The 12879-nt window shown below is 58.0% G+C and overlaps 1 protein-coding gene across 6 annotated transcripts in view; it reads right to left on the bottom strand.

The window, feature by feature from the left end:
* The window catches only part of COL5A1 (collagen type V alpha 1 chain), a 160113-nt gene that overhangs the window by 119544 nt on the left and 27690 nt on the right, over positions 1-12879 (bottom strand). For all 6 annotated transcript variants that reach the window (XM_081236132.1, XM_081236130.1, XM_081236128.1 and 3 more), the window contains exon 2: positions 2023-2190. In XM_081236132.1, the coding sequence (XP_081092258.1) occupies positions 2023-2190 (168 nt within the window). The remainder of the gene's footprint in view (positions 1-2022; positions 2191-12879) is intronic.

The following is a 12879-nucleotide window of genomic DNA, read 5'->3' as shown; positions in this document are numbered from 1 at the left end:
ATCCCCAAGGACCTCCAGTTCTATTTGCCATTAATGAGACGATGATTATATATGGACCCATTGTACCCCACAAGCTAATGATGGCTAGAAGGCCCTGTAATGGCCTTTTAAACTCTTTGAGTATCTAATCAAGATCCTAATTTGAGAGGTTAGGAAAAATGTGGGCTTAAAAAAAAAAAGATCCCTGGGCTGCCCTGGTGGCGCAGTGGCTGAGAGTCCGCCTGCTGATGCAGGGGACACAGGTTTGTGCCCCGGTCCAGGAGGATTCCACATGCCGCGGAGCGGCTGGGCCCGTGAGCCATGGCCGCTGAGCCTGCGCATCCGGAGCCTGTGCTCCGCAACGGGAGAGGCCACAACAGTGAGAGGGCCGCGTACGGCATAAAAAAAAAAAAAAAAAGATCCCTGTCTGCTGTTGAGGAATTCATACCAGATCTCCAATAATTGGCCTGTATTCTGAGACCCTGTGATATTTCTCACCCCAAGATAACCGGGGTCCGGGGGGCGGGCAGGGATACTAACTCCGATGAATTGGTTGTGACCCTGAACTGGGTGGCAGGGATCAGATTAAACTAATTGTCAGCAAAGCAACTACAGATGACCTCGAGGTAGGACACCTAATTCCACAGGACGGCTCTGGAAGGTGACCGCGTCACACACACGTCAGGCAGTGGGTTTCTGTCCCAAAGTGCAGTCACCATTGTTTGGGGCCGTCAGCTCTCACAAGCCTCCCCTGCCCCCAGCCCCTCAGTCCCCCTAGGACAGGAATTCTAAACTGGGGACTCGGGGCAGGCGAGCAGACAACTTCTGGGTGATTCTAAAAGATACGCTGGCCCCAAGAAAGGATAAGATACACTCCTCTGGCCGTGCGGGAAAGTGAAGTCCCCGCGGTTCTCTGTGGCAAGTGACCCAGGAGCCCTGGCAGTGACCCCTGTCTTCAGTGACGGTCAAACGCTCTGGAAGGGGGATGTCTGGCTCCCAAAGGCGGTAAAGCGGGGGGCTCTTTAAGATAGTGAAGGGGCTTAGGGCCCCGGACAGATATCTCACCGACCCCAAATGACATTCTTGGGAAGAGCAGACCCAGCCCCTCTCACAGAGATAAACCCTTAAAAGTCCCCATTGGATTTAAAGGAAAGCTGAGAAAAGAGCTGGGGTGAAGCAGAGAGTTATGAGTGAAAGGGTGAGAGGGAGCAAAATGCAGCCCCTGAAGGACTGCGTCCTTCTGGGACCCAGCGGGGATGTGACAAAACAGAGACACCATTACTTGTCAAAAGACTGAGCCCTGATTCAGGGTTCAATGTCCAGGGTGCATGCAGTCACCAAAAAGATGACGTAAGGTCTTCTAATTATCACAAAACATCTCCTGGGGTGAGTTCATCTGCCCAAGGTCCCCTGGGCCCTTTCTGATGTTGAGTCAGGAAGAAGAACTCCTTTGAGGTGGAGGGAGAGGTAATCAAACCTGGGCCTAGTTAGCCGGTCCAGATAGGCCCCGAGGGTGTGAGGGGGGCAGTCAGGGACCACTCGGATGCTGCATCCGAGCAGCAAACATCACTTCCCCCTCTGGGTACGTAATTAAAAGCAGCGACGTGACACTTGGCAATTGATTCTCATTAAAAGCCTGCACTCTCTTGCTGGGAGCCGTGACGTCTGATTCATGGGTCCCTTAACGTCCTCGCCCCCAGTTAAGCTTCTGTCTGGAAGCGTTTCCTTTCCCGTGACCCCAGGGTTTCTCTTAACCCCGTCACCCGGGAACCATCCATCTCCTTTTTGCCTTTGGAGTCCTGACAGCCTGTCCACAGCTGGAGAGACACCTGCTTGGAGAAGCAGTGTGAACAGATGAGGCCCCGCTGTCCCTTTGGTGGTGGACGGTGAGGGGTGCCAGTTGTGTATTCACTATCCTGACATCAAACCAGGCTCATCCGCGGAAAACCAAGCACGTTTCGCCACCCCACCAGGCTCTGGTCCCTGGCTGGGGGTGGGAGATGGAGCCGCACCCCACCCCAAGGCACACACGCCGTCTCTTACCAGGGTACAGCTGCTTGGTGGGCGCACTGAGTTGGGCATCTTTTGTGACCCTGTAAGCAACATCCGGGCCTTTGGAAGATCGCCGTGCTGCACAAAAGCCTGTAGTCTTGGTTATTCCGTCAGGCAGGCTGTGAAAATCTAGAACCTTCAGGAGATCTGCTGGCTGAGCTGAAAGGACAAAGAGGAGGTGCAGGGTTAGCCACGGGCAGGAAGGGAGCGCCCACAGGGCAGGCCCACCCTCTGGTGAGCCCCCGGAGGGTTTAGATGAGCTGGAAACCAACCTTCACCACCTCCCTTCACCCACACCTCAATCTCTGACACTCAGAAGATAGATACCAAGGGATCACCTCAGAAACCGGGTGCTCTTCGGAGCAGGACACCCCACTCTGTAGAAATGCACACGGCCAGGAATGTTCCCACCCTGGTCCCTGCAAGCAGCCACCCACCAGGAGCAAAGCCTCCCTGATTTTGCACTCACGTTGCTCTTTGTTTCCCCAAGTGCTGTACAAGACCCGGGCTCCCAGACACCTCTCCTCATTAGTGTCACAGAAGACCCACCCCAAACACAAGCTGAAAGGCGGCGTTAGATCCCACAGCTGATGGAAGCGGCTTTATAAAGGCCGGTCTTACGAAACTGGAGTGACTGACAGCTCATGAAATCTGTTATGTAACTGCCGGAGCGCATGCCCCTCCTGGGTGCCACTGAGAACAGCGGGTATGCCCCTGGCACATTTTATCCCCCATCCTCATCCAATTAAAACGTAATTTTCCCATAAGAGTTTACACAAATAGCAGATTCTATTTGCCCCCAGAAGACCGGCGCATACAGGGCAAGACAGTGCAGAACCAAGAGCAAGAGAGGGGCGGGTCCCTGCATCTCTTCTGGTAAGTTCCTGACCTCTCTCCAGGGCCCCGCAGAGAAGGGAGCAGCCCCTGATGGCAGGGGAGAAGCTGGCATTCTGGTGAGCTCAGCCGTCCCCCACAAATGCAAAACATAGCCTCCATGTGCCGGCACATGCCCCAACGACAACAGAAAGACCCCAGACCTCCAGGCTGTGAGGACCACAGGCTTGCGATCCACATGCCCCCCTGCCCTAAACAAAGCCAGTTTCGTATGGAAAGTTCAGCTCATGCTACTACAGACAAGAGTCCTGGGAGTCCAGGCAGAGAAAGTAAACTCGAACTTGGAGCGAGCGTGACAGGACATCTGTGCAGCTGGGCTTTTGGGGAACCCAGTGGCCAGCATCCGCCTTTCCATGTGGGTGTGGGTGGGGCTGCCACACCCCCTCCACTGGGGCATGTGGGCCTCCCTGGCCAATCAGAGCACAGCACCACCCTGTCCCTGGGGCTTGGTCCAGGGCTGGGCATGTGACTGGACCAGGCCAAGGAAGCTCCATCCTGGGGCTTTTTCCTCTCTGCTCTGCTGGCTTCACACATGGATGATGAACCTGCAGCTGCAGGTGGCTGTCTTCTGGGGGTTGGGGGAGCGCCTGTCTGAGGATATGGACAGACAGACTCCCGCCACACAGCTTGGGCTCCTGGATCAAGCTGTGCCTGAAGAAGACTCATCTATACAAACCAACAGGTTGTCATCATGCTTATGCCAATTTGGGTTAGATTCTGACACTTGCTACTAAAAGCCCACATCCACTGCTGGGTGCAACACTGGGCTGACACAAGCTTGCCCCTGGGATCTCTGGGCTCCTTAACTATTGAGTTCCCCGGCCCACTGACCTTCCTCCCCAGAGGGTCGTTACATGCCTGGGACTCGCTCAAGAGGAAAGTTCCACCTTTTTAACAAGGGTGAAAGCTTTGGAGGTGAGAAAGGACCACCAAGGCCGGTTTCCCCTTGGCCGGGTTCTGAGCAATCCTGCAGCCAAGCTGTTGCATGTGGAACCCAGCACAGCTGTCGGGGTAGGTGGCCATGCAGCCCCGCTGCTTGTCCAGGTAAGTCCTTAGCAAGAGAATCACCCAGATGGAAGCCTGGAAGGGGAGCAGGTGCCGGGCGGGGCGTTTAGGGCAGGCACGGTGGACGGTGCCAGAAGGAAGGGGGGGATGGTGCCCTGTAGGCCATTCCCACCATGAGGAGCTGGGCATGAGGGTAGGACGGCAGGTTGGGCCAGGCTCTCAGGGGGACCAGGGTGGAAGCGAATTGAAGCTTCTCTCCATCACTAAACACACACCAACACCTGGCCCCGCCCACAGTTCCCTGCAAGGCACCGTAATGCCCAGATTCCAGGGTTCTGAGGTCCCCTGTTCCAGAGGTGTCATTTCTACAACTCGGCTTTGCTGCACACCTCTGTCACTTTAATCAAGGGACCAGAAACCTGGGGGATGAGGATTTCCCACCTCTGCAGAGGGAGGGGCACGGTAGGGACCCAGGACACCCTTGGTCCAGGCTGGCGTCCACCACGAATACAGCTGCTGCTTCTCAGGGCCTCTCTGATTCTCCTGGGGGGCTTCAAGCTCCTGCCCAGAGCCCTCCCCCTACACAGGGGCGTCAGCCCCTTGCGCGTGGGTGGCACCTCCAAAGCGCTCAGCACCAGCGACCTCTCCCACCCCGCCCCCCACCAGAAGCTTGTCCACTTGACATCAGAAGCAGAGCCAGACGCAGGTGCCTGGCACAGCCCAGGGCCTCGACTTGGCCTATGGGGAGAGATGGCCGTGCCAGCCGCTGGCTCACCTGCCCTGTGACACAGCCAAGCTCTGGCTCATCTCTGAGACGGTCGGCTCCAAGATCGGCTATGGCCAGGAGAGGCATCAAAGATCCGGGCTGAGTGTCTGGGACTCACATCCCAATCGCCGTGATGCTCTTCCCAGATGTGCAGGCTTGTGGACCTGCTTCTTCCATGGCCAACAGAGAGAGCTGTTTCCCAGAAGCTTTCCAGGCCATGTTTATGGACCTCTGCTGCAACAAGCTGAAAAGGCCACTGACATTTCCAGGCCCAATGCCACCCCTCCTGCTTGTGCCAGAGCTAAAAAAGTATTTTTTTCATTTTATAAAAGGTGTGGTAATGGCTTCCATGGTCTCTCGTCCCTGGTGACGCCAGAGACCCCCTCTTTGAACTGGGAGCCTTGGTTCCTCTATCAGGGCAAGAATTCCACTGGGAGACAGCACCAGCTTTGGGGACAAGTGGGCGGGGTCTCGAGCCCAGCATCACCCCCCAGGGAGAACATCTCAGGGCCACTTCCTCTGGGAAACAGCACAGCACAGTTCCTGGGACCCGAGAGCCTTCTCCTGGCTCCTCCCTCCAAGCAGAGAACGTCCCGGGGCTCCCTGGGGATCACCGTGGTCCACTGGTTCAGGGAAGACAGAAAAGGAACTGACCGTGCAGCCCGTGGACACTACCAGGGGCCCCTCCCCACTTGAGAACCACAGGTGACGCGAACAAGGCAGCTCCAAGGGCTTCGTGGACACAGAACCTGGTGGCTTCCACGTAATCCTGGTCGTGACGGGGATCGCCCCCATGCTGGGAGCCCCCAGGAGCGGCGGGCGCCAGGCCTGGGCTCACTCAGGCTCTTCCAGTGTCTTCCTGTTCCGTGGAGCCTGGGTGGCTGAAAACTACATTTCCCAGACTCCTCTGCGGGAAGGGCTCGGGATGAAAATTATGTTCCACACTCAGAGGGGAGCTGGAACGGGAGAGAAAGAAACCCTCTTCTTGCAGGATCTGGGACCAGGTCATGAGGTCCACTGACATTTGCAGACTTCTTGAAGTCTGGGTGCCCTCCCACTCTGGTGGTGTGACCATGAGTGGGGGGGTCTGGTGACCCCACCACTCCTGCTCTGCCAGTGGCTGTGTGAGCCCCCGATTCCTGCACTCAGTCTCCTTCCCCTACAGCAGCCCACTGCTCCCTTTCTGCTTGTGCACTGAACCTGCCTGAGACCACGCAGATGTAACCAGGTATTACACCCCCAGACCCGTAAAGGAACGGACGCCGGAGAGGTCAGTTTTAAGGCAGAAAGGGGGCGGCTGAGAAAGGATTTGGAAACGTAGAGTTGAGTTCCAGCTGCCCTATGCCAGAAAGGCAGCATGAAGGCCCTGAAAAGCAGTGGCACGAAGGAGGAGCTCAAATATAGAAGTGTGTGCTGTACACCTGAAACTACACAACATTGTGAAACAACTAGACTTCAATAAAGAGATATATATAGAAGTGCAGGATGGATGGATGGATGGACAGATGGATGGATAGACGGACAGACGGATGGATGGATGGAAAAATGGATGGATGGATGGACGGATGGATGGACGGACGGATGGATGGACGGACGGATGGATGGATGGACGGATGGATGGACGGATGGATGGATGGATGGACGGATGGATGGATGGGCGGATGGATGGATGGACGGATGGACGGATGGAAAAATGGATGGACAGATGGATGGATGGATGGACGGACGGACGGATGGATGGATGGACGGATGGACGGATGGACGGATGGATGGATGGGTGGGTGGATGGATGGATGGACGGATGGATGGACGGGTGGATTGATGGATGGATGGGTAGATGGACAGATGGATGGAAAGACGGACAGATGGACGGATGGACAGGTGGATGGATGGATAGATGGATGGATGGATGGACAGATGGATGGATGGATGGAGGGATGAACAAGCAACACACATGTGAATGGTGCAAATCAGGAGGTAGATGTCCCAGAGACAAATTTTACAATTGGCCTGCTAAGCAGTCAAACATTTCAACTGCCAATGGCAATGTCTCCACCAACCACACTAAGATGACCTCTCTGCCTCCCGCAAAAGGCACTTCCACAATCATCCCTACAAGTCAGCTGCCCTGTGCTCCTCTGGACACAGAATAACGGAATAAGGGAGCTCCATGTCACCCAGGGTCCTGCCGGCCCTCATTTCACAGCTGCAGGACACAAGATGCCAAAGCAGCCATGCAGAATGACTGCAGCACGCTGCATGCCCAGGGCACTCATAACCTGGACCACCAGTGGGTCACTCTGACCCAGCATGTGGAACCAGAGACGGCAGGACTAAAACCACACTGGTGAGCCTGGAGGACACGGCACACAACCCCGCCGAGAAGAATCAAGCTCCAGTAGCCAGCTGGCTGGTGACACAGCTGGGGACAGCATCACTGTGTCTGCCCAATGCTCCGCTCCCCTGCCCAGAACTAGCAGAGTTGCCGGGGGGTTGGAGAGGGCATCCAGCACCTAGGAGAGCAGATGGAATCAGGTGACTGCTCTTAGCAGGAATTTAAATTGGTTTCTGGCAGTCAGCTGGCCTCTGGACACCCCTCCACTGTGCTCAGAGCAAGGAAGGGGCCACTGAGGCCAGGGCGCCAGCCTGCCCAGGCTTGAGGGTCCATCTCAGGCTCAGCAGCTCCTCTTTTGCGAGGGGAGCCCCTCATGGAAGAATGTTTCTCTGCCAACAACGCCAAGTCACAGCCCGCTCTCAGGAACGGGCGGAGGAGGGAAAGTAGGGAGAGGACTTGGGGTCGCCACCCTGAGCTACAAAGGACGCGTCCTCAGAACGGTACCAGAATGTTCCAGCCGGGCGCTGCCGACCAATGCCACCAGTGTTCTGCCAGACCCAGGGCACAAGAACGCCCGGGGCTGGGGGAGCCTCACCAAGTGCTGACATCAGCACCTCATCCCCCCAGCCCTCCTCAGCCCTCAGAGCTTGATGTGGGAGGTAGGGTTCAGAACAAAAGTGACTCAGCCAGAAAGACCCACCTGAGCCCAGAGGCCCAGGGAGAGGGAGCCATTTCCAAGGTTTAACGATTCACCAAATTTAATGTCCCCAGGTCTCAGCGGGGACACCAAAATAGCAGAGGGGCGGGGCGGTGGAGCCACCAGTGCGCATGGAGCTTAGTCACCAGCCATGCAGAAGCTGCTGCGCACACCGGGCACTCAGCCACGTTTGTTGAAAGACTAAGTGAGCAAACCCACAGCTCTTACATATGACAGGCAGAGAGGGGGCACATGACAACTTGAACACTGCCGCTACCTAACCCTGGCGCGCAGTCACCGCATCACACTGGACTGAACTCTCGGAGTGACACTGAGCTGCAACCAGGGGGACACACCACCGTTCCACGTGCTGGGAAGGGGCTGGGTCGCGGTCCTGAGAGTCGGGCCTCCTGAACGAGGCTTGCTAGGGTTTGCATTGGTTCTTGCTCAAATTCCACTCCTGTGTCTGCTTTTCCCCCAATAAGCTATGAATATTCTTCAGCACGTGCTGTCGGTAAAGACTGCCTTTGAAGCCCATGCCAGACAGTGTGTTTGGTCACTGTCCCCCTCCATCCTAGAGGCTCGTGCACGAGTCTGTGATGTATCAGAACTGCTGGCGGTGCGCCTTGAGATTCCACCAGGTAACCCATGACTGAGTCCCATGGGAGGCCATGGCCCTGGTGACGCATGCATAGGACACTCCAGACCCCGGGTTCCAGGCAGCGCCGCTGGGTAAAGTGAAGCCAGCTTGAGTCCCCGGCACCCCAGGGGGAGTGATGCTGACCCCAGCCGAGGGGACTCAGTAGCCTCACTGGACTCCCCAGGCCTCCCCGGCCCTGGAGCTCCGTGGCCTGTCCTCCCAAGCACACAGCCCGCCATCTGCCACGCCGAGCCCTCGACCCTGAGCCTGAGGCCAAGTCCTCCCAGTGTCTGGGGGCTGCTGGAGTAGAACAAGCCGGACGTGCATGATGGGGGGGCCGACGGGGGGGCGAGGGTGAAGAGGTGTTTGCTCACTCCAAGGTCAACGCCACTATGTCTTCAAAATTCTCTGAACTGTCTAATTTCAGAGCTAGAAGGGGTCAGAAATAACACCCAGGCTGACGACCTTTCTTCTGAAAGAGGAGCCGTGTGGAGAAAGGGTGTGGCCATCTCGAGATCACACAGCAGGCTGGTACGGAGCCGCCCTCAGCTTCTGATCCGCCCCAGTCCGGAACGTCCTTCCACTCGGCACCAGCAGATGAAAGACGGAGCTGGTGACGGGCCCGAAACCGCCGCCCCACTGCCCTCACTGCCCTCGCTGCCCTGGGGTGTCTGTCGTTCCCTAAGTATAAATACACCTAATTCCCTGCGTGAGATGGGGCTGCCTTCCTGGGCTGCGAGCCTCAGGAGGGCAGGGGCCCGGCCTGGCGTGATCCTCCTGAAGCCCTGTCGCCCGGCCGGCTCTCACGGTAATTGCCACCGAAGGGAGCATCTGTTCTGCATTTGCGGGGCGCCCAGCAGGCTCACCCGGGAAACACACCTGCCTTTCCTGCTGTCCCTGCTAGATCCCATCTTACGCTTCCCGGAAGCAAAAAAGAGTCATGGCTCTTACAGGACCGAGGGACGGCCAGTGAGTGGGGTGGGGGGAGCCGAGGCCCCCTCACCCCGGGCCAGGGCCTCTCCCCACCAGCCCTCCCCACGGGGCCCCGGCACAAAGCACATGGCCCTGTCGGGAAGGTCAGCCCAGCAGGTTGGAAAACAAACAGGCTGCTTCGGAGGCTCCGAATGAAATTCTTCTTCAATGACCCAACTGTGGGAACAAAGCAAAGGGGACGGCCGGGGGCAGGTGAGGCAGGACACTGGGTGGCCATCCCCTGCCGGACCTTCCCCGGCTGCCACTCACCCAGGGATGTCACAGGGGCAGAGACCTGAGCCCAGCGCAGGGGAACTCGGCCCGTGGCCACAGGTTCACAGGCTCCTGCGCTGACAAAAACCACCGCCCTTAGCTCTCTTCGGTGGGTCCCCTAGAACCTCCCTCTCCTCTGCCCGGCATCAAGGGCACCCAGCCCTCTGACCCCAGCCCTTCCCAGGGGCCCACGCGCCTCACCCATGCCACGTTACACGATGCCCAAGAGCGGCATCCCCGGGGTGTGCAGTGCCCAGCGCACCCGCCCTGCTCAGGCCGGGGGGCCGCCTGAAGGCCTCTGAGGCTCGGCAGAGCAGAGCGTGGCGGATTGGAGGACGGAAGGGCTAGAGTCGAGCCCAGCTCTGCCCTCCCTGCGCCAGGGTGCCCTGCGGGAATAGACGTGAGGGGCCTGCCCGCCGGGCAGGGGAGCCCCTCCATCCCCGGCTCGAACCCCGCCTGCCTCACACCATCTCTGACCTCCTGTCCATCTCTGTGGCTTCCTGGGGACGAGGAACAGCTGCCAATGAGCCCAGCTCGGGCCCACGGGGCCCAGTGACAGTGCGCTTGTCCCTTGCCTCTGGTCCATTTTTCCGTTTCTGAAGAAGGGCTGAGGACCCACCAGCAGGGCTTCTGGGGGGATTTTTACCGAAGGAGACAACGCCATTGTGTGTCATCATCCCCGCAGACCCGCCTGACTTGGCCTCCCCCGCGCCCCCAGGGGTGACACAGAACACCCGGGTCAGGGTGCAGTGGACGTGACGCTGACCCAACCCCCTCGTGGGCCACGTGGCCCTGGTGACAGGGAGGGGCCGCTTGGCAAGGAGGCAGCACCAGGACAATGGCTGCAGGGGTCTGGGGCAGGGCTGGCGGGCGGGCGGCACCCAGCCTGGGGGAGGGGCAGCCGGGCCCTGAGCTCTCCGCTCCCTTAGTCATCAAGACGGCTCACCAAGTAGGCACCTGCCTCTGCAGATGAGGAACCTCAGGCTGGGAGAGGTCAGGTGAGTCATCCCAGGTCCTACTGGGATGCAAACAGCTGTCTGGCGGCAAAGTCTCCCGTCTCGCCCGACACTTCGGGGAGGAGAGACGGCAGGATGCTCCCCGTGACACCTCCAGAGAAACCACTGCCGAGCTCACTCTCCTTCCAGGGAGGGAACAGCAGAGAGCACAGCAGCAGGGATGAGGTGGAGCAAGGTCGCTCCAGGGCAGAGAGAACCTGCTCCTTCTAGAGGTTCAGGACCTTGGGAAAGCCTCGGGTGGAGAGAAGATCCTCAACGTCCCCCGTCAAGGGATGGGGGAGACGCTCAAAACCCCGGGCTAAGAGAAGAACGACAGGTCAGAGGATGCCTCTCCTGTTTTACTTTCTACCTCATCAAAATGCTGGTCTGAACATCAACTGAGAAAGCATCTCAGAGACACAGTCCTCCTCTCCTTTGTCTCTTCAAAGTACCACATGGGATGCTCAGTAAACCCTCACTGAAGGATGGACACATGGGCACAGGGATGAAGTGGATGGAAGAATGGAGAGATGGGTGGATGGATGGATGGATGGATGGATGGAAGGATGGATGGATGGATGGATGGACGGATGGAAGAAAGGATAGAAGGACAGATGATTAATGGAAAGATGACAAAAAGGACGGACAGATGAAGCATGACTTCACAGATGACTGAACAGATGGATGGATGCGGGGATAGATGGATGGATGAGTGAGTGAAGGAAGGAAGGAATGCCGTCATCTTGAAGATTCAGTGATAAACTTTCACTTCTCAAAGACTTCAGACACCAGCCATTCACCTGACCACTTCCCTGCCCTAGTGGCCGCACTCTCCCTCTGGGCCAGAGGTGAAGTCCCGTGTGATGCAGGTGTCTTATTCTGCGGCAACCTCCTCCCCGAGCAGAGGCAAAGGCTGCACCCTGGCTCAGCACCCCTGAGAAGGGCCTGCCTGGGGGTAACGTGTGGTACGTGCTCAGGGCTCTAGGTCCTCCGGGGAGTGAGGCGGTGCAGAACGGACCACAGAGAGGGCTGGCCGCCCAGCCCCCATCAGCAGCAGGGGCCTGGCGTAAGGTGCCAGACCTGGCAACTGGAACACATTGTTGATCACCCTGCTCCTGGTCCCCTCCCAGCCCCACGGCTCTCCTCTCCTGGCCAGAAAGTCAAGAGCTCTGAGAAGCTTTTGACAGGTGGTTGGGAGATTTTATGGTGAAATGTCAGCTGGCGAGGGCATCGCCCTGCCTATAAACACAATGTTGCCAGGGGGCGGCCACGGTGGGGAGGCAACTCCCCCATCCCCGCGTTCAGAGATGGGACGCACCTGAAACTTGCTTCCCCCGGGGTGTGATGGCCATCTTCCACTTCTCGTTGAGGCTGACCCGAGTGTCTGGACACCTGGCACCTCCACATCATCCCACACTAAGCCCAGATGCTGGCGGTGCCTCTGCAGGTTTCAAAAGGATGCAGGTGCCACCACCCAGCCTGAGGGCACCTACAGTCCAGCCTGGCCACCCCTCAGCACACACATGGTTACTTAGAAGTAAGTCATGTCACCCACGAGGACTCACTCGAGGGCCAGGTGACCGGCAGAGTCCTTGGGAAGGAGTCCTGCAGCAGGAGCAGAGAGGAAGACAGGGCTGCCGGGAGCTGGCAGGGGCCTCTCGGCTAGTCTGGAGCCACACAAGGAATGTTCCAGGCTCAGATGCTCCCTCACCCAGCAGGGCAGCGTGGGGACATCCAGGCAGGATGGAGCCGGGCCACACAGAGCAGGCTTGCTCCCACCGTCCTGACGGCTGCGGGTGCTGCAACCAGACTTAGACCCCACTGAGAACTGGGAGGAAACGTCACAGCCGAGGGGCAGGAGCCCCGAGAAGTATGGACATGTCCAGCTTCTCCCTGCGTTTACTCCACACCTCTTCCTCTCATCGGTCATCCCTGCTTTTCACCTGCCTTTATAAAAACGTGTGAGTATATACGTTCCTCTCCTCTGTCAACCCTCAAAGGTTATGAACAGAACAGACACGGCCACAGACATCAATCCTGCATCCGACTGCCAACGATGCTGCAGGGCAGAGAGGGCCGGGCGCTGCCAGCAGGGGCCGGTCCAGAGCGGAGCCCACAGGCGTGATGAGGAACCACATGATTAATCTCAGTTTGCTCAGAGGTAATTTGTCCCTTGTTCCGGAGGAAAGGGGTGCAGATGGCACCCAGCACCAGATTCCACATGCTGGGGTTGGCTGGGTTTGCTCGGGCAGGCCCTGCACAGCCCCACCT

This window comes from Mesoplodon bidens (genome assembly GCF_964165515.1).
Source record: "Mesoplodon bidens genome assembly, chromosome: 6".
Lineage (NCBI taxonomy): Eukaryota > Metazoa > Chordata > Mammalia > Artiodactyla > Ziphiidae > Mesoplodon > Mesoplodon bidens.
Note: the sequence above shows the minus strand (reverse complement) of the source record. Positions and strands in the feature narration are given on the sequence as shown.